Source organism: Babylonia areolata, chromosome 4, assembly GCF_041734735.1.
Source record: "Babylonia areolata isolate BAREFJ2019XMU chromosome 4, ASM4173473v1, whole genome shotgun sequence".
NCBI lineage: Eukaryota > Metazoa > Mollusca > Gastropoda > Neogastropoda > Buccinidae > Babylonia > Babylonia areolata.
This window is the reverse complement of record NC_134879.1, coordinates 53,071,690-53,094,169: the sequence shown is the minus strand read 5'-3', so window position 1 is coordinate 53,094,169 and position 22,480 is coordinate 53,071,690. Positions and strand designations below refer to the sequence as shown.

General features: G+C 42.3%; 1 protein-coding gene across 6 annotated transcripts in view; it reads right to left on the bottom strand.

Annotated features, from left to right (window-relative positions):
* LOC143281307 (lysosomal-trafficking regulator-like) overlaps positions 1-22,480 on the bottom strand; it is a 190,077-nt gene that overhangs the window by 72,080 nt on the left and 95,517 nt on the right. For 5 of the 6 annotated variants that reach the window (XR_013055116.1, XR_013055117.1, XM_076586488.1 and 2 more), the window contains exons 9-20: positions 22,178-22,377; positions 19,047-19,113; positions 18,248-18,360; positions 16,587-16,710; positions 15,683-15,838; positions 13,107-13,239; positions 11,953-12,085; positions 10,189-10,366; positions 8,178-8,374; positions 3,432-3,686; positions 1,597-1,806; positions 526-807 (exon numbers count right to left, since the gene is read on the bottom strand). Coding sequence is in view for 4 of the 6 variants with exons in the window: in XM_076586488.1 (XP_076442603.1) it covers positions 526-807; positions 1,597-1,806; positions 3,432-3,686; positions 8,178-8,374; positions 10,189-10,366; positions 11,953-12,085; positions 13,107-13,239; positions 15,683-15,838; positions 16,587-16,710; positions 18,248-18,360; positions 19,047-19,113; positions 22,178-22,377 (2,048 nt within the window). In the remaining 2 variants the exon portion in view is untranslated. The remainder of the gene's footprint in view (positions 1-525; positions 808-1,596; positions 1,807-3,431; positions 3,687-8,177; positions 8,375-10,188; positions 10,367-11,952; positions 12,086-13,106; positions 13,240-15,682; positions 15,839-16,586; positions 16,711-18,247; positions 18,361-19,046; positions 19,114-22,177; positions 22,378-22,480) is intronic. The other variant, XM_076586490.1, reaches the window with a different exon arrangement.

Here is a 22,480-nt window from a genome sequence, read left to right as displayed (position 1 = left end):
TGAATCATCACTAGTGACAAGGTCACTCATTTCCTGAGCTTTGTCAACTTCAGTGTCACTCATTGTTTACAAAAAATACGAAGATCTGGACTTATAAACTCGGTCAAAGTTTGTGCAAACACAAGCAGGGAGGCAGTAACACCAGAACGAGGCAGTTTTACGAAGGCTGCTGAGCATAGCCGTACGATGTCGGACCTTATGTAAACAGAGCCACGATCGTGGCCCATCGCACTTTACCGGGAAAGCCACGATCGTGGCTCATCGCGCTCTCCGGGTTAAAAAGCAGAAACAGTGCAGCGTATTTCAATAAGTCAGCAAGCTTTGACACCTTCTTGAAACTCGTCTTCTCCCTCAACTCTTGTGAAGAGTCACTGGGGTTCCACACCAGAGCTGTTCAGATTGCTCCAGGTCTGTCGGTTGTGTGTCAAAGCTTGCGTCTCTACAAATGGTTTTCTTGTCCATCCTTCAAAATGAAACCTGACAACCCAACCTCCTAGACAGCACTGCAGTCAGCTGGTCACTCACCAGGTACATATGGAAGAGAAGTTTGACCACCCCCGCTGCCTGCAGCTGCTTGACGTTGAAGCTGTGGTGCGGGTGGTCACCACGCACCAGCACGACCAGCCCCGACAAAATGAACTCCATGACACTGTCATCAGCCCGCTGCCAGATCTGCCAGCAGAGCAGCAGCTGGGAAATGACGTTCACGTCGCGGATCACGCTCTCCGATGACGTGCGCAGCAGCAAGCGGCCAGACACTCCGTCGAGTTTGAAGATGCTCTCTGAGGTGGCCGCATCAAACAGCACCTATAGTGGGCAAGATTTCAGGTTGTAGATCACAGGGAATGTAACATTTACTTGCTATATACCTTCAGGAAGTAGATCACAGGGGATATTACATTTACTTGTAACATATCAAACACCACCTGGGGTGGGCAAGGGTTCAGGTTGCAGATCACTGGGAATATTACGTTTACTTGCAATAAACCATCAAACAGCACCTATAGTGGGCAAAGTTGAGGTTGTAAATCACAGGCAATATAACATTTACTTGTAACATATTAAGCAACATCTAGGGTGGGCAAGGGTTCAGGTTGCAGATCACTGGGAATATTACGTTTACTTGCAATAAACCACAAACAGCACCTATAGTGGGCAAAGTTGAGGTTGTAAATCACAGGCAATATAACATTTACTTGTAACATATTAAGCAACATCTAGGGTGGGCAAGGGTTCAGGTTGCAGATCACGGAATATTACGTTTACTTGCAATAAACCACAAACAGCACCTATAGTGGGCAAAGTTCAGGTTGTAAATCACAGGCAATATAACATTTACTTGTAACATATTAAGCAGCATCTAGGGTGGGCAAGGGTTCAGGTTGCAGATCACGGGGAATATTATGTTTACTTGCAATAAACCATCAAACAGCACCTGTAGTGGGCAAGGGTTCAGGTTGTAGATCACAGGGAATATTACATTTACTTGCAATATGCCTGCAATTGTATTTATTCTAACTGCAATTCAAAGAAAAAATTGCAATGATTCAAATCAGTCAGAAAAAAAAAACCCAGTGTAAACCATCATGTGGTCACCTTGATGAGGGAGTAAGTGACCGGGGAGCGTGACGAGCGGAGGACAACGGCCAGCATCTCGTAGCCCTGCATGTGGGAGAAGGTGACCGTCAGGGGAGGGAAGCGGTGCAGCAGGGTCAGCAACAGGTGCACTGCCTTGCTTTGTGTGTCCAGCCCCTTCACCTGCTCCTCCTCCTCTCCACCTCCGCCTTCTGCACGCTGCTCAAACACCTGTGTGTCAGGTGGGCATTTTTTAAATGAGGACACTGTGAAACACCAGTGTGTCAGGTGGGCATTATTTCAAATGAGGACACAGTGAAACACCTGTGTGTCAGGTACACATTTTTTAAATGAGGACACTGTGAAACAACAGTGTCAGGTGGGCATTATTTCAAATGAGGACATAGTGAAACACCTGTGTGTCAGGTGGGCATTTTTTTTAAAATGAGGACATTTTCAATATGCCTACATACAAAGTGGACACTTTTAAATGATGTGACATGGGCATTTCAAAAAGATGTTGAAAATCAATCAGATGAAGAAAAAAATATCAGTTACATTTAGTAAGCATGCACGCATAGATGCTGACACACACCCTCACAAACATAAAGGGCACTCTCTCACACAATCTCTCCCAACACACATACACTCAGTTATATACAAGTGTATATGCATCACACACACACACACACACACACACCTTACTGATAGTGACATGGATCATCAGATCTATAACGAATGAACGTACTTATTGTCAGCATGTGTATACATATAAATGTGTTGACATCTGTTGACTTGTAAGATCAGAAAAATCCCCTCCTTTAATCCACCAAGTGTCGAAAAAATGAGATTCAAACACTGGACCACAAGATTCCAAGCCCTTTAACCACTCGGCTGTTGCACACCACACCACACCACACCTCTACTCAAGGTCTTGCTGGAGGGCAGGGGGTTAAGAAAAATCACAGTCCATATATGAGACTCAAACAGCGTGGACACTCACTTTATTAGTTGGGTGCATTACGGTTAGGTCACCGCTCCAATGATGAATAATAATTGTGGTATGGTGGCCGAGTAGTAATAAGTTCACGTTAGAAGTGAGACACCAATGATGAATAATAATTGTGGCATGGTAGCGGAGTAGTAACATGTCCGCCTTGGAAATGAGACAATCTCGGTGCACAGGATCGAACCCCATTCTTAGTAGTATTCCCACCCCATCCCCTCACCTCCCTCCACAAGACCTTGAGTGGTGGTCTAGATGCTAGTTGTTCAAATAAGACAAACCAAAGTCACGTGTGTAGCATGCTCTTTTGCTTGTAAAAGAACCAACGGCAACAAACGTCCCTGGAAAAATCTGTGTAAAATGTACTTTGATAGGAAAGCAAATACGCCTGCAGGCAGGAGAAAAAGAAAAAAAGAGGTGGCGCTGCATTATACTCTCCCTGTGGAAAACGGCCCAAATTTCACACAGAGAAATCTAGTGACAAAAGAATACTACAGTACAATACAATTCCAACCAAACCAAACCAAACCAATACAATGCAATGCAATGCTATACTATGCTATACTCTGCTCTGCTATACAATGTTATACTCTGCTATGCTATGCTATGCTATGCTATGCAATGCAATGCAATGCTATGCTATGCTATGCTATGCTATGCAATGCTATGCTATGCTATGCTATGCTATGCTATACAACACAATACTGTACAATACAATACAATACAGTACAATTCAAAACAATGCAATATAAGACAACGGTACAATACAATACAATACAATACAATACAAAAGCATTGCAAGTCAAGTCGATACAGTACAGTAACACTGATGCTGCAGCGATGCCCCTACCTTGGCCACCAGAAAGAGCAGGGCCTGCAGACTGCCCAGCTGTTCCAGGGCCTGGGGCAGGTTGACGTGCTGCGTCAGCTTCATGTCCCCGCTCACATTGCTCGTGTCCACCAGGGGGCACTGGCGCAGCAGCGGGTCGGCGCTGGAGGCCGAGGGCACCAGGCCAAGGAGGGACGAGCCCCCACGCTCCGCAGAGTGGCCGAAGCTGCAGTAGGTCTTCCAGCTTTGAGGGTCCAGGTACAGCACCTGGCTCATCTGGATGGTGGGGGGTGAAGGGGGGTGGGGGGGGGGGCGAAACAACAGCTTTCAGACTGACAGGTTTGCTTCCACAGTTATGTAAAGTACATATCTTTTCAGAACAAAACATAAAAGAAATACTGTCCAACCATTCATTATTGCTCGAAATTGCTGAATCCCCCCCTGGTACGTAGTCCAATAGAAGTGTTTTTATGATGTGATCTACAGATACTACTTTTTTTCGGTTTTTTGTTGTTCATGTAAGTAATTGCTGTTACACTTATTTTTATGGATTGTTGATCCAAATATTCTAGCATATCCTTTTTCTGAATATCACCCTTTAATCCACCATCCCCACCCCCATCCCCACCTCACACACACACACACACACACATACACATACACACACACATACACACATGACATGTCTAATATCATTTAAAGTGAAAAGACACTAAATTAAAAAAAGAACAGCTTTCAGTCTATGATCACCAGAACATGTGACTGTTGTGCCATTTTAGCCTGTTGATTGTGTGTGTGTTGCATGTGTATATATATATATGCACGTGTATGTGATATGTGTATGTATGTGTATATGTGTATATATATATATATATATATGTGTGTGTGTGTGTATGTATGTATGTATGTGTGTATGTATATGTGTGTATATATATATATATATATATATATATATATATATATATATATATATATGTGTGTGTGTGTGTGTGTGTGTGTGTGTATGTATATGTATGTATGTATGTGTATATACGTGTGTATCTATGTATATGCATGTGTGTGTATATATATACATATATGTATATGTATGTGTATGTGTGTGTGTGTGTGGATATGTATCTGTATGTGTGTGTGTGTGTGTGTGTGTGTGTGTGTGTGAGCATATATATGTATTTATACATTGTGTGTGTGTAGGTGGGTGGGAACATGTGCATGTGTGTGTGTGTGTGTGTGTGTGTGTGTGTGTGTGTGTGTATTACCTACTTATTTATGTACTTGTGATATGTTTAAAACTTTGATTTGTGGTGCAATTATGACAGGTTGTTACATTTATGAGTGAACTCAGGTGGTGCTTGTAAGGTTTTTTTTGTTTTTTTTGTTTGTTTTTGTTTTGTTTTTTAATGGAAGGATGAAAGGTGTGTGTGTGTGTGTGTGTGTGTGTGTGTGTGTGTGGTGTGTTGGGGGTGTGTGTGTGTGTGTGTGTGTAGGGTGTGGGGGTGGTTGGGGGGCGGGGGGGGGCAATTGTACTTAGGCCTAGGTATTTTTCCAAACGAGGGGGCGTTTGGGATATGGGGGTGTGGGGGGTGGGGGGAGGGTGGTGAAGAAGTTGTGTTAGGGCTTTTGATTAATATGAATGAATGAAAGTTGTTCTTCTGTGATGCCTCTTTTTTTTCTTTTTTTTGTGAATTATGGAAGTGCTGCTTTTTGGTTTAATTCTTGTCTTACTCTGGTGATATTTGATTTTTAAATGAACTATGATCTTTGTAGTTGCATACTTTGTGAAGAGAGACAGAGACAGAGAGAGAGAGAGAGAGAGGAAGAGAGAGTGTATGTGTGCATGTGTTTTTGTGTGTGTGTGTGTGTGTGTGTGTGTGTGTGTGTGTCTGGTGTGTGAAGATGTGCAATGCGGCTTGGCTGACTGAAATGGAGAGGCAAGTAAATTTCAGTAATCTGTATATTTGTATATAGCTATTTCCATTTGGTGTCCATTTATCTTTTTATTTTCTATTCATTTTATTTGTTTGTTGTTTTCTTCTTATGTTGGACATTTGCTGCTGCCAAAAAGAAAATCTCTGTACCAAAGTATAGACAATAAAGTTTGTGTATTGTATTGTATTGTATTGTATTGTACATTCAACAAAATTCCTCCTTCAGCTTCCACAGTGAAAACAACAACAGTGATATTTAAATAATAATAATGATAATACAGACTGATGCTCATAACTCCCAGATAGGGAGCCAATGGTGTTAAGGTTCATCTGGGAAACAGCTCTCACAATAGTGAAAATCTTCTTGGTTTAAACAATTTCATTTGTTTAACTCACTCGGGACGACAAGTTTTCTCCCTTACTTTTCCGCACAGACGGCCCATTTGTAAGGGTTTGGAAAAAAATTACAAAAACTACAAAATACTGTGTAAGAAAATGAAACTTTCAGAACTGGTTTATTACGTGTTGAGCTATTACATATAAAAAAAAAATCAAATTTCTCATCTTATTTTTACAGTTTTGCCATATGTAGAAAATACTGCCAATTTTTCACCCCGAATCACCATGCCCATGCTCGCTTTCTGCATTAAATTCGCTTTCTTCTTCGTCATCATCCACCTCTTCAATGTCCGACCCTTCAGTTTGTAGCATTTCAAGTACTTCAGCAACCCTAAAACGTTGCCGTCACTGCCTTGTTCGCTTCACAACATTCTGAGAAGAGCCCACTTTGCTAACAGGCTGGCATGCGAGCAGACGACCGGTCAGTGACTTTGTCAGCGTGTGTGCGAGACAGGTCACACATCCCAGGCTGACCAATCATACTGATCGATTGTGGAGTGACCCAGAATAGCGCACACTGCTTGGCTAATCACAAAATCACGTGTACAGCACATGATGGAATTTTACTTTTGGAGAATGCTATTCCATTCCTTCGTCCGAATCCGAATACGTTTTGTGTAGGAATGCGTGAGCATCCCTTCGTCCGGAGAGAGTTAATACACTGCAGCAACAAACACAGAAATATCTTATGGAGTGTACTCTTGTAGTAGTAGTGTATGCACAGAATTGGCTGCAACAAAGAAACATTTACTACTACTTCTGTAACTCCCAAGTTCACTCATATACTGTACAAGAGGGCTTTTATGGATGACTGTCCATGTTCACTCATACACTGTACAAGAGGGCTTTTATGGATGACTGTCCATGTTCACTCATATACTGTACAAGAGGGCTTTTATGGATGACTGTCCATGTTCACTCATATACTGTACAAGAGGGCTTTTATGGATGACTGTCCATGTTCACTCATACACTGTACAAGAGGGCTTTTATGGATGACTGTCCATGTTCACTCATATACTGTACAAGAGGGCTTTTATGGATGGTTGTCCATGTTCACTCATATACTGTACAAGAGGGCTTTTATGGATGACTGTCCATGTTCACTCATATACTGTACAAGAGGGCTTTTATGGATGATTGTCCATGTTCACTCATATACTGTACAAGAGGGCTTTTATGGATGATTGTCCATGTTCACTCATACACTGTACAAGAGGGCTTTTAGGAATGATTGTCTTTTCTTTTTTATCCCACCATGTTGTCAGCCATTCTCCCCGTTTTCAGGGATGAACATGCTGGATATGTTCTACTTCTAGCCTGCCTAACACTGACATGGATTACAGAATCTTTTATGTGTGTATTCAATCTTCTACATGCATGAAGGGGGTTCAGGCACTTGCAGGACTGTACATATGTTGACCTGAGACATCAGAATAATTTCCACCCTAAATCCACCATATGCACAGAAAACATGGATCAAACTCAGGAAACCTGGGTAAAAATCCAGTGCTCTAACTATATGGCCACCACACTCTTCTCACAATAAAAAAAAAAAAGATAATAATGATAATAATTAATAATAATGCAATAGCTGAGTGGTTTAAGCGTTGGACTTTCAATCTGAGGGTCCCAGGTTCTAATCACGGTAACGGTGCCTGGTGGGTAAAGGGTGGAGATTTTTACGATCTCCCAGGTCAACATATGTGCAGACCTGCTTGTGCCTGAACCCCCTTTGTGTGTATACGCACGCAGAAGATCAAATATGCCCGTTAAAGATCCTGTAACCTATGTCTGTGTTTGGTGGGTTATGGAGACACGAAAATACCCAGCATGCATGAACCACGACAGAGTCATCAGCAAGTCGATGTTGGTCGTGTAATGGATAGAAGAAATAGAAATAATACACACATTGTGCACCACAGCTCAAACACTGAGGACACACATTACCTACCACAGCTCGAACACTGAGGACACACATTACCTACCACAGCTCAAACACTGAGGACACACCTAGCCTACCACAGTTCAAACATTGAGGACACACATTACCTACCACAGCTCAAACACTGGGGACACACATAGCCTACCACAGCTCAAACACTGAGGACACACATTACCTACCACAGCTCAAACACTGAGGACACACACAGCCTACCACAGCCCAAACACACAGACACACACACTGCCTACCACAGCTCAAAGACACAGATACACACACACTGCCTACCACAACCCACCCAAACTTACAGACACACACACTGCCTACCACAGCCCACCCAAACACACACTGCCTACCACAGCCCACCCAAACTTACAGACACACACACACACTGCCTACCACAGCCCACCCAAACACACACTGCCTACCACAACCCACCCAAACTTACAGACACACACACACTGCCTACCACAGCCCACCCAAACACACACTGCCTACCACAGCTTTCTCCAGGTCCACGACGGGGGCGGACCCAGCCAGCATGTCCTGGTTGAGGGAATTGTTCCTCAGCAGGTCTCTGGTCAGCAGGCCTGCGTAACTGACCCGCGGGAAGCCGCAGTCACATTTGCCCAGACCCCCAAAGGTGGGGCCCAGAGCGTACAGGTGGAACCACCACTCCGAACTCAGGTTACAGTCTGAGGACATGGCACACTATCAACCTTAGAGTCAGACTGGGGGTTCCACTATTGTTCAAGCAAAGGTTTTCTTTTACTAAATACTGACAGGGAGATACTGGTACACATACACCAGAAAAATTAGCTCTCAATAGCTGCAACCCTATTTTTCAGTAACTGGACACGTATGGTTTCCAGATTACCACAGACATGCATAACATGGGCAATCAAACTAGAAGTGATACATGAACTTACCCTGTGTACACACATGAATATACTAACAAGATTACTGGACCAGCCACCATGGTGAAGTGGTTAGCGTCGCAGACTGACGGCTGGGAGGATGAGGAATACCAGTGGAGGTGGGTTTTTCTGGCCAACAGCTGGTTCCTACCCAGAGCTGAGTGTGCTAAGGGCTTAAATGGGAAGACTGGGACCACACAGTCAAGTGTCATCAACTTCATGGATGCATCTTTGGGTGTGTTGCTCTAATTTCCTGACCAACACTGCAAATGTCTGTATAAATTATCTCAGGCCTGGTTGATGCCAGGATATCATTATTTCATGCCCTGCTCTCATGGTGACCTCAGTTTCAGTACCCTTCCACTTCCGTGTTTGACTAGAGCCCTGTCAAGGCCTCTGGTGTCAGCAGACTCATGAGGAAATGTTGTTGGAACGTAGTGGCAGTTTCCACTCGGGTAGGGGGGTATGCCAACTCAGTCTGACTCTGTGACCAAGCCATTATTGTCATCAGTACGGGGCTCAGAAGGTGGTGTCCTAAGTAAGTCAAATCAGAACAGGCACCACCTAAGTGACTCAGAAGCATTGCAGGGTCTCCTCTGATGTATGGCCTCCTGGTGACCTTACATCGAAGGTTCCCTGTGGACTGCCAATGCTGGAATTGTGACAGATGAACCCGGGTGTGGCCATCTATGGTGTACTCGGAATGAGCAGCACAGGAGTAATGTCACTGAAATGGTGCAGATAATGGGGCAGCAACAAGAAAAAAAAACAACAACAATCAACCAAGCAGGTATTACTGACCTTAACCTTTGTGTGCAATACTAAATCTTTATTATAATCAACAGCACTAAATATATTATGTTATTTAATAAATGCATAGTTTTGTTTTCCTCCAAATGTATCTTTCAATCGGCCAGTTGGAATGGCCATTGTATCTGACTGAACACACAATGCCAAATGTGTGTCATATTTTTGTATCAGTCTCATGAAGTATGTCAACATTCTGATGTACCCTCACACAGGGTTCCTGAAAACAAACATGTCCTGGCTTGTCTTGCCACCAAAAAGATTCATATAATTCATTGACAGATATGAATACTCACAATGCTCGGCCTATATCAGAGACTGACATACACTTACAGTCGGGCCAACAGCAAAGTGAGAGCTGTATGATCAATGGTTTCTCCACTGCAATGGAAGTCATTTACAGCTTAGTCTTTTGTGAAGGACTACGTCTCTCAAATTAGGAGGCAAGACTGCACTGGCTCTCAAAGCTTCAGCGTTGGGGGCCAGTTGACCTTTGGAGACCATACCAACACCAATAGTCCTAAAGCCCTCTTGGCTGAGAGAGGGCCAGGTGACCATACCAACACCAATAGTCCTAAAGCCCTCTTGGCCGAGAGAGAGCGGATGTAACTTGGGCAAGACACTCTCCACAAAAATCGAACTCCGGTCCAGACAGTCAGGACAACAGCTGCTTCCTCTGCTGTTCTGATGGTCATAGTCTGACATGACTATCATACACACATGCATACTTATCACAACAAAAGGGACGCTGCAATCGCCCCCTCCACCATCCCAGCCCCACTCACCAGTGAAGAGAAGCACCGGCCCCAGGCTGTAGTGCCCGACCCGCCGCTTCATCTTGTGACGGGCAGAGTGACCCAGGATGAGGGAGGGGGTGGCGTTGGACACGGGGCAGTGCCACATGCTGGCCGGGTGGTCCAACACGCTCTCGTGCCGCACCAGTCCATCCACACGCACCGTCAGCTGCAAAGGACACGTTCAATGATTAAAGTACAGCAACAATAATACATTTATATAGCACTTTCAAACCTCTCAAAGCGCTTTACAATAACAAGTCAGTCGGACACAAAGCTCACAAGAACATACAAACATACACAGACACGCAGACACACAGACACACACACACGCATGCACACACGCGCACACTCACGCACACGCACACACACACACCCCTTACGATTACACTCATTTCACAAAAAAATGAAAGCATGGAATAAAGATATCATACAGATTATACTAGGTTGTAATACTGTCCAGCCATGAGAACATATTAAAGCTTGGGTGTAATCTGTGAAGATGTCACAAATACAACCGCATTCAAATTTGTGTTGTCCATTTAAAAGTGTTTTTTGTATCTGTTGAATACTTCCTCATCACGGAGTATCACAAATGGTCATGGCATCTTTGTAAATCTGCTTCTACTTCTCACACACACACACACACACACACACACAGAGATAAATAGATAGACAGATAGGACAGATACAGAGAAAATGGCAAGTGACTGCATAGTTCACATACAAAACAAAACATACACTTAAGAGACTTGAACATGTTTATCTCTAACAAAAACGTACCCTTTTTAATCTATGTAATGGTCCTTCAATCAAAATTCAACAAACAATGCTAACACTGGAACTATCAGCAAATTACCTGCCTACTGATCAAGGGCGACGCCACAGAGGTTCCCTGTCATCAACATGTATTTTTAGTTTGCACAACTATTAGTCACAGAGAAGGCACAGTGGCAGAATCCGTTAGGTGTTGGACTTATGATCTAGTGTTCACCAGTGATCAGGGTTTGACAACCCGTTTCGGCATGGTGTTGTGTCATGGAAAAGGCACTTTACTTCAATTTTCCTCACCCCATCCAGGTGTGAACAGGTATCAAAACTTTGGTTGAAGTTCAAAATGACAGAAGATAAGGACTGGAGCCTGCCTTCCAATGCCGAGCCCTAGACACAGTGGACATGAATTCACTGCCCTGATGGCCCTTAAAGGCTATGGGACTCTTCACCTTAACTTTATCTTACGTTTACAGAAACTCCTTGTTCTGCATGGTTCACATCTGCCGATGAGTGTAGCAATAGCCAGTAAAATGTGGAGATTTTTCTGATCTCCTACATCAATATATATATGAAGACCTGCTTGTGCCAGAACCCCCTTCTTGTGTATATGCATGCAGAAGATCAAATGCACACGTTAAAGATCCTGTAATCTATGTAAGCGTTATGAAAACAAGAACATACCCAGCAAGCACCCCCCTGAAAACAGAGTATGGCTGCCTACATGGCAGGGTAAATAAACAAATGGTCATACACTTAAAATGTTGCATGTCTATCTAAGTGGATATGTATGTGTGTGCCTGAAATTTGACTGAATGACAAAGGAAACGAATGATGAGTGCCCAGTGGCAGCCATCAGTTGGCTCTACCCAGGTAGGCAGCCTGTTGTGCAAATGACTGTGTTTGTGAAGAGCTTACAGCTTGATCTCCAACCAAGGACAGGCGCTATATAATCATCATATATCATTCATTCAGTCATCACACCTTTCCCAGAGAAGTGCTGCCGTCCAGAGTGTCAACGTAGGAGAAGACAATGTTGTGCCAGTCCAGATAGGACAGGTTCAGTGACAGCACTGCCTCCCTCAGTGCTGTGCTGGTGCTCTTCAGGGATGTCAGCCTGACACACACCAATGCACACATTTTTCACGCGCCATTTTCTTATAGTCCAGTCGACTACAAGGGGCCTTATCAGGGCTGAAAACATTGTCAATATCCATCCGATACAACTCAGGGGAAAAAACCCCAGAAAATCGGCAGATATGGTCACATTCAAGCACGTAGAGCTAGGACACTGTATTGTATTGTACTGTATTGTATTGCATTGTATTGCATTGTATCGTATAATATCGTATTGTATTGTATGGTATTGTACTGTATTGTTCTGATTAACTCTTTTTGTCATGACAGATTTCTCTGTGTGAAATTCAGGCAGCTCTCCCCATGAAGTGCTCATCGCCACAAAGAGAGCACCATCCTTTTTTTTCTCAAGTCCATCAATTTTTCATCAGAGGATTTTATTTTTAAAGTAACCTAAATGCAAACATAATTATACAAGTCACACACAAAAAACCCATCTAAAATAAGCAAACAAAAGGAAAAAAAATGCAAGCAAACAACCTTGGTCCCTGGCACAAAAAAGAATACAGGTAAGAATGCCCAGAAAAAGACAAACAAAACATAGCCCTACCTTCCTGACAAAACTACAGGTTAAAGGACAAGAAAAGCAGGAAAAAAGGAAAACACCAGACAAAGACAGCACAGAAAAGAGGAAAAAAGAGGCAACATAATCTGTGTGTGTGTGTGTGTGTGTGTGTGTGTGTGTGTGTGACACACAAGAGAGAGAGAGAGAGAGAGACGCACTGGATTTCCAGAAGGTGGGGATACCATTTTTAACTGAAAACACTTCCAGCATCTTCATGGGGGAACATAGAACTTAAGCAAACCTCCCCTTGAATCATTGCAACCTGAAAACAATAGTACTTATTAACTTACTTCCTCATATCTGATGTGTGTGCAAATACACTGTAATGGTCACTGTGAGATATCCTGTACTGAGAGAGAAAAGAACCTTCATGGCAACAGGGGGAAAACACAAAAGAAAATATCTCATTCACTAAATAATTGCCGAGACCACCCACCTGACAAGCAAAGTTGCTGTGGCCACATGAACCCATACTTCAAACATCTTGGTGCTGTCCCCCAGTGACGCCAGATGCACGCAGTCTTGCAGCGCCGGCACAAACGCCGTTGACTCTCGATCAGGGTTCACTGCTGGAATGACCATCTTCAACAATCATACAGTGATGCTGCTGCTGCTGTCAGCATTCAGATGACAGTAAAATTCCATTGATGTAAAGAGCGCAAAATCACAATAATCACAATAATCACTCCCATAATGGAACCAACACAGAAATTCACACATACAAAAGTCATATTTAGACACAGAATTAGAATGAGAGAGAGAGAGAGAGAATAAGAAAGAGAAAGAGAAAGAGACAGAAATTTCTAGCATGAGTTGAGTCTTTGTGTGCTGCTCTTTTTTACAATCCTAATACCCTCTGCCTAACTCAATTCTTTCTCTGTGCACATTCTTTGTACACTTGGGTTTCATTGGGTTGCAGACTGTCAATTCAAATTCTGGTTGTCCTATTAAGCCTTAGCCTGGTCTTCTCACTGCCCACTCATGTGCCCCCATTGTCATGGTCTCATGTCAGTGCCAGACACAGACTCTCCTCTTCATTCTACTCTCAGAGATCTCCTTTGCCTGTGCCTTTAATCTCTTTATCAGAAGCATCCGCTCTTCCCCTCCCCACCCTCTCTCTTCCTCCCCTTTCTCTTTCAACTTCTAAAACATGCACATGAATGCGCATGCACACGCACAGACACACACACTTTCGTTCACTCTCTCTCTCAACAACCCATCCCAACACTTCATCCCACAAGATATACACACACACTTTGTCTGAACTGGTCATCCCTACCGGCAATATCATACATGGAGTATAAGGAAATGAACAAACAAAATACAACATGAGCATCAGTATCATATCAGTAGCTCAAGGAGGCGTCACTGTGTCTGGTCAAATCCATATACGCTACACCACATCTGCCAAGCAGATGCCTGACCAGCAGCGTAACCCAATGCATTTAGTCAGGCCTTGAGAAAAAATAAAATAAAATAAATAAATAAATAAATAAAAAATAAAAATAAAATAACAAAAAATAAATAAATAAATAAATAAAAACAAAATAAATTAAAAAAATAAATAAATGAAAAATAATAGATAAATACATAAAAATACTACTACTACTACTACTAATAATAATAATATTTAAAAGGCGCAAAATCTTGATGAAGTCAACTCTAAGCGCACAAATAAAAAAATTAAATTATAAAAAAAAAAAAAAAAAAAAAAAAATGAACTGGAATTTATTATGAACCAACATCACATCATCGCCAAAGGTTGCACACCCTCTGTAAACCTTGCATCAATGCATTATGAGTCAGACTGTCAGAATACGACCACCATACATTTCTTTTCTAAAATGGTCACACAAAGGAGTGCAAAGTAAAACCCGTACATACTGAAAAAAAAAAATTAACAAAAGCTGTTAAGAAAAACAAGTCGGAGTTGCAGTAAACCAGAAAACTGTTGTTTTTTCTGGGGGTTTTTAAACACACACATACACACACACTCTTTCTCTCTCTTTCATTTTCTTGGACTGGAAGGAAAATTGCCAAACTCTCTTTTACAATGTTCAATTGTCTAAGTGAGTGTGCGTGCATGCGTGCGTATATGCATGTGTATGAAGAGAGCTGGGGAGTATCCAAATGAACGAATGTATATTGGGATCAGTCCACAAATTGTGACATGTATTGGTATGAATATGCTGGTTTTAGAAAACTGCTACTGGTAACAACAACAACAAATAAAACAAAATATATGATAAACAAGAGAGGCAAGGCCTTCAAGACTCACTTGTGATAAATTAAGTCCCCTAGCATTAATTACAGAGTAATTTCCCTTTTTTACTATCTGCACCAAAACGTTTGCAAAATAAATAAAAGTTCCATGCTTAGCAAAAGAAGTTCCTGTTTGAACAAAAAATGATAATAACGACTCCTCTTGTTGTTGTGTCAGAATAAGAGGTCAAAGTGCCAAGTTTAGAGAATACAAAAATATAAATATAACAGTAAATGCAGTTTGCATATAATTAGGCTTCATTTTTTTATTTTTTTGTGCCCATCCCAGAGGTGCAATATTGTTTTAAACAAGATGACTGGAAAGAACTGAATTTTTCCTATTTTTATGCCTAATTTGGTGTCAACTGACAAAGTATTTGCAGAGAAAATGTCAATGTTAAAGTTTACCACAGACACACAGACACACACACAGACAACTGAACACCGGGTTAAAACATAGACTCACTTTGTTTACACAAGTGAGTCAACAAAATATATAATAAAAAAAAAAGGGGGGGGGGTGTGTTGGATTTCCAACAGGTAACCCAGCTGTGGTCAGGGTTGGATTTCCAACAGGTAACCCAGCTGTGGTCAGGTTGGATTTCCAACAGGTAACCCAGCTGTGGTCAGGTTGGATTTCCAACAGGTAACCCAGCTGTGGTCAGGTTGGATTTCCAACAGGTAACCCAGCTGTGGATTTCCAACAGGTAACCCAGCTGTGGTCACAAGAGAACGTCAATGCTGCTTCACCTGCATGCGGTGCCTGTGCGGTGCTGGTGGAAGACAGAGACTCCAGAGACAGCCACAGAGCCAGGGAGAAGCCCTCTTCAAAGGGAGGCCACTGTAGGTTCTTCACCGCACACTGCACTGCTGACACACTCCACACACTTGTGGCTGACTGGGGATCTGCATGTACACACACACACACACACACACACACACACACACACACACACACACACGCACATCAACTCTGGCCATGAGCTGGTTTTTTTGGTTTGTTTGTTTTTAATAATAATAATAATAATGGTATTTATATAGCGCTGTATCTTGTGCAGAGACAAATCAAAGCGCTTTCGCACCAGTCATTCACAACATAACTCTAAACTGTAGAAACTGTCCCATCATTGCAATTTCAGTGGCATTACTCCCATGTCATCCCCATCATGAATGCCCCATACATAGCCACACCCAAGTTCGTCTGTCTCAGTTGCAGCATCAGCAGACCACACAGAACAAGTGATCTTAGATCACCCAGAGGCCACACACCAGAGGAGACCCTGCACTGCTGCAAAGTCACTTTGGTGGTGTTCAGCAGTGCCTGTTCTGATTTAACGTACTTAGGGCACCACGTATTAAGCCCATCACTGACAACAATAATTGCTTAGTCACAGAGACAGACTGGGTGAGCACCAGTTACGTTTGAGAAAAGCTAAAGAATTTGTTATCTACATCAATTATTTTTGAAAGAAATTAAGGCATTTATTTACATCAGTTATGCTTGAGACAAGTTAAGGAATTTATCTATACCAGTTATGTTTGAGAAAAGTTAAGGATTTGTTATCTGCATCAGTTATGCTTAAGAGAATATGGGGATTTTGTTATTTACACCAATTATGCTTGTGGGGAAGCTGAGGAAATGTTTTCTCCTGACCTTGCGGCAAGGTGTAATCCAGGTGAGAGTACCACCTGTTGGCACTGACAGGGAAAGTCAGGTAGGCTGAAGGCGCCACCCAGCTGTTCTCCACAATGCTGGTCAGGATGGACAGGATGGAGTCCTGCCATGCACATCACACACACAAACACACACACACACACACAAACACACACACACAACACACACACACACACACACACACACACAGATTTGTTTTCTACTGGCAGCATCTGAACTGTAAAAAAACCTCAATAATGTCGCTAGACTGGCCCTGTTCTGTGAACTGATGCAATTCATTTGAAGAACAAGAAAATGGTACATAATTAATACTAATAAGCAAGGCTTAGATGGGTGCAATGGCCAAATGGTAAGAATGCTGGCCTTTCAATCCTGGGTTTGATTCCAGTTTTGGCATCAGGTGGGTAAAGGGTGGAGGTTTCACTGATCTCCACAGTCAAATTACCTACAGACCTGCTACTTCATAAATCCTCTTCGTGTGAACATATAGATCTAGTACATACAGTTGAAAACTTGCAATCCATGTCAGTGCAAGTGGGTTATAGAAGCACAAACATACCCTGCATATGCATACTCCCTGAGATGGAGTATGACTGCCTGTATGGCAGGGTAAAAAAAACCGTCATCTACGTAAAAGGCCAGTCATCAATAAGAGTGAACATGAGAGTTGCAGCCAATAAACACAGACGGAAAGAAACCCAGGCTGAGGGTATGGAATCAGGGGAGCTGGGAGAGGGGGAGAGAGGGAGAGAGGCAAGAGCACGTCAGGAACACCAAACTATTGCTACACTGGTAACTGCTCTTTCAGTAATCATTACTATCATTATCACTAATACTTATATAGCACCAATCTTCAGACACCAAGCTCTTAACTGCTTTACAATAACAGATTTATTTGCCCGGCAGGGTGCCTACCCAAGTAAAGCCTTTGGGTGTTCATCTTTCATTTCCTGAGTCATTCAGTCAGACTTCAGTAACATGCACACACACACAATCAACATTTTCAGAATGACCAACAGCCAAGACGGGACAGGTAGAAATTAACCAAACAAACATCATAATTACTAGCTACAAACCAATCACAGAGAGGATAATTCTACACAATCTTCCTCTGCTTTGCCCTTAACCCTGTGAAGAGTCATTGGGGTACTGCATGGAAAAGCTGTTCACCAGATTCCTCCAGGCCTGTCAGTTGTGTGTCAAGCTTACACAGATGGAGTGATGGCCTAGAGGTAACGCGTCCGCCTAGGAAGCGAGAGAATCCGAGCGCGCTGGTTCGAATCACGGCTCAGCCGCCGATATTTTCTCCCCCTCCATTAGACCTTGAGTGGTGGTCTGGACGCTAGTCATTCGGATGAGACGATAAACCGAGGTCCCATGTGCAGCATGCACTTAGCGCACATAAAAGAACCCACGGCAACAAAAGGGTTGTTCCTGGCAAAATTCTGTAGAAAAATCCACTTCGATAGGAAAAACAAATAAAACTGCACGCAGGAAAAAATACAAAAAAAAGGGTGGCGCTGTAGTGTAGCGACGCGCTCTCCCTGGGGAGAGCAGCCCGAATTTCACACAGAGAAATCTGTTGTGATAAAAAGAAATACAAATACCATATCTCAGTGACAGGTCAGGCAGTAACTCACCACATCCTGTGTCTGATGGAAGAACCTGAAGAGAAATCCCAGTTCCGAGGAAGAGATTTCCACTTGCCCCAGAACTTGTATAGTTGTGAGAAGAATTTCATACAGCACTGGGCCTGGCACAAAAAAAAAATATACAATTCCATCCATATCATGTGCATTAAATAATTAAAGTTTCTGGATATCAAATTTTGCCTTTCACAGTTGTACCACAGAGATATGTGGAATTCTGTGAAGTTTCCCAAGTCACCACAACAAAACATTTACAATAAACTATACTGCTGACAAAAAGCAGAAAAATTCTCACTTTTATCATAAGCAAACAGAAAGCTCAGACTTCTGTATTATCTACTTGAAACTTGTATTATTTCAAGACTGACGTGCCCTTAAAATGACTTGCCCATGACTTTTCTTATCAATGTCAAACATCCCAAGAATAAAAAAAAAAATGAATAGAACATTTACACACCCACCCACCCCCCATCCCCACCTCCCTCCCCACCCCCCAAAAGAAAAAGAAACAGGATGTGGGTGAGTTTCCCGGGAGCAGCTCATGGGACTAGGAAGGAAGCAAGAAGGAATAAGACAGACTACATTTAACAAAGATCCACTAATAATCAATGAAAAGACAATTTTTGAATAATTAAAGACCCAGACACACATCATCACCATCATCCTTACCACTGGCAGAGGTCTGTGAATAATAATTTGATAACTACACACACACACACACACACACACACACACACACACATCAAAAATCAAACACACAACAGAACTAACATGTATATGGCTAACTTACATTGCTGCTGCTTTTCTGTCTGCAGAAACACACTCTGGAAACCCTTCAGTATCAGCTCAAGCAGCCCCTGCACACAGTCAGTCATACAATGATTACACAGAGAAAGTCTTAAATACCAAGTCTACCTTAACTACTTCTATCCCACAAATATATGCCTGCTACAGCTACTTTGAGACCACAGCAGTAAAAAAACAAACAAAATACAAGAGAGGCAAGGCCTTCAAGACTCACTTGTGATACACTTAAAAAAAAAAAATTAAAAAAAAATCAAAGCTTTTTATGTATTGTGTATAATTTCAAAATGTAATGTTTAAGATGAGAAAGATCAGTTTAAAGCGAATTAAGTCCCCTAGCATTAATTACAGAGTAATTTCCCTTTTTTACTATCTGCACCAAAACGTTTGCAAAATAAATAAAACTTCCATGCTTAGCAAAAGAAGTTCCTGTTTGAACAAAAAATGATAATAATGACTGCTCTTGTTGTTGGGTCAGAATATCAGATCAAAGTGCCAAGTTTAGAGAATACAAAAAATATAAATATAACAGTAAATGCAGTTTGCATATAATTAGGCTTCTTTTTTTATTTTTTTGTGCCCATCCCAGAGCTGCAATATTGTTTTAAACAAGATGACTGGAAAGAACTGAATTTTTCCTATTTTTATGCCAAATTTGGTGTCAACTGACAAAGTATTTGCAGAGAAAATGTCAATGTTAAAGTTTACTACGGACACACAGACACACACCCCAACCCTCCATTCATTCACATCTCCCACCCCTTCTAACCGATAATACTCAGATGTATTCATAAATACTTTTACAAAATGTCTTCAATCACCGATATGTGTGACGGGACATTAAACAAAAATTCCTTCCTTCCTACACAGACACACGGACACACACACACACAGACAACCGAACACCGGGTTAAAACACAGACTCACTTTGTTTACACAAGTGAGTCAACAAAAAAAAAAACAACATAGGGAGGTTCTCCAAAATGGCGAAAACTGATGGAGAATTGTTGATTTAATCGGTTCAACAAAGCTTTGAATTCATGCTTCTGGAATCCTTAAAACAGTTCGGTTTAAACCGCTAACTGTGTCAAGCAAGAATAAACGAAATTAGAATATGTTGGTATGAGAATACTTGTAGCTGGTCTACAGGGGAAGTAATCATATTATGTTAACTCATACCTGGTATAGAAAAGTTAAAAGTTAACAATATCTAAAGGTTTATTCTATTTTTTGCTTTTAAAAATGAAGCACACTATATTTTCAAACATAACCACAAACATAACAGCATGGAAATGTGCTTAACCATGCACATGCACATACACATAAGCAAGCAAACAATGTGTGTCAAATCAATGAATTCAATAACAAAAGTAATAATAAGGGGGATTTCTAATACAGGGGATTTATACTGCACTACATCTCTCACACCGTGTAAGCTCTGAACCCTTTGTGCATAAAAAAACACATGATGCCATCAAGGTGCTGACCACCGCTGTTCATCCAAATACCATGATCTTTCTGTTTCACTCAGGTTTTCAGAAAAGTTGTCTGCTGTGCAAGAATGTGAAGATTTTGCTCCCTTGATTCTCCAAGCTGGTGGTGAAGTGCGTGTGAGAGTATGACTGAGTGAAAGGGGGAGGTACACTGTGACCCATTCTGTGTGTGTGTGTGTGTGTGTGTGTGTGTGTGTGTGTGTGCAGAGATCAAACAGATGCAAATATCTTACGATCAAAAGTGTGTGTCTTTGTGTGTGCATGCGTACATGCATGTGTGCATGCGGGTGTGTTAGTGTGTATGCGCATGTGTGTGCATGCATGTGTGCGTTTGTTCATTCAGTTTTGTGTGAAAGTTGCATTGTATAAAAGATTATCATTTCTAAGAGTTCTGATAGAAGAATTGGATTATTGTGACAAGTACTTTATTCACTATTATATCCAATACTTTGGGGAGATATGACCGAGCTAAGATAACAAGTTTGAATGGTCCCTTTCCTTCTGAAACTGTACAGAACACACCAAGCAAGTTAGCAGTGACAGGGTGAATCCTACACAAGAGTTGCTGGGCTCAAGAACCCACCAGTCTCCTGCAACTCACCAGTCTCCTTCCCTTTTGCAACTGCCTGGGCTTTAAGCAACTTGATTTGATTTGATTCCGACAGTTGTGGTGGTTGTATGGTTAGAGCAACTGATTCTTGACAATCTTTCCCTGAATTTGATCCCAGATTCTGGTGCACCTGGTGGGTTAAGGGTGGAGATTTTTCAGAACTCCCAGGTTTATATGTGCTGACCTGTTAGTGCCTGAACCCCACCTGTTAGTGCCTGAACCCCCTTCATTCATATATGCATGCATATCAGCATTCGTGTCAGCATTCGGTTGGTTATGGAAAGAAGAACATACCCAGCATGCACACCCCCCGAAAATGGGAGTATGGCTGGAGTACCTGTGGGAGTTGCAGCCCACCACAAGAAATTCTGATTCACCACACAGAGTTGCCAACCCCTGTCAAACGTTCGTAGGAACATTTTCAATTTGTTTGGAACACTCAGACTCCGAGCCACATCAGCAAACGGGCACAGAAGCTGTTTGACCAAGATGCATTTAGCCAAGTTCTCTCTTGTCTGGGCAAATGATTAAGCTGATTGGTCCACTCAATGCTGTTTCAATGTAAACACGCTCATGATTAGCTGAGTATCATCATGTGAGACCAAGGTTAGTAGTGACTACCCGGCCTCGTAACTGATAGGTCTAGAGCACCTGGATGATGTTATGATGTTATGACAGGAAAGCATGTGACCATGCTATGTAGTCGAAAACAAATTCGTCAGAACAATTGTGACATTGGTGTAACACTGGAACAAACTGTGATCGAGTGTTAACAAAATACGGCAAAATTGTAACAGCTGGCATCTCTGTGTAACTGCTACCGGAGGCTGTTTGTAATGTTACACTAGGTCTGTTTTCCACTGCCCAGTCTCTTGTGACCATGCTAGGTAGTCGAAAATGAACTCATCGGAACAATTTTGATGTTGGCGTAAGTTCCGAACAAACTGCGATCAAGCGTTAACAAAATAAGGCGAAAATGTTAATAGTTGGCATCTGTGCACACAGCGGACCCACCTGTTTGCAGGCAGCAGTGGTAGTGGCATGGGAGGAGCGCAGCATGTGCAACAGACGGAGGAGGACGGGGATGAGGACGGCCTGGCCAGACGCCGTGTTCTGACTGGCCACCAGCAGCTCCACAAACAGCCGCAGCACCGCCGGGAAACACTGCACCGTCGCCAGGCCACCGCCAGGCCCTGTTAGCCGACCCTCGATCTCTGGCAGGAAAATGTCACAGGTATATAATAATAATAATAATAATAATAATAATAATAAAAATGTGCATAGATATTCCGCTTACCTGGCTCTGTCAGCCGCCCT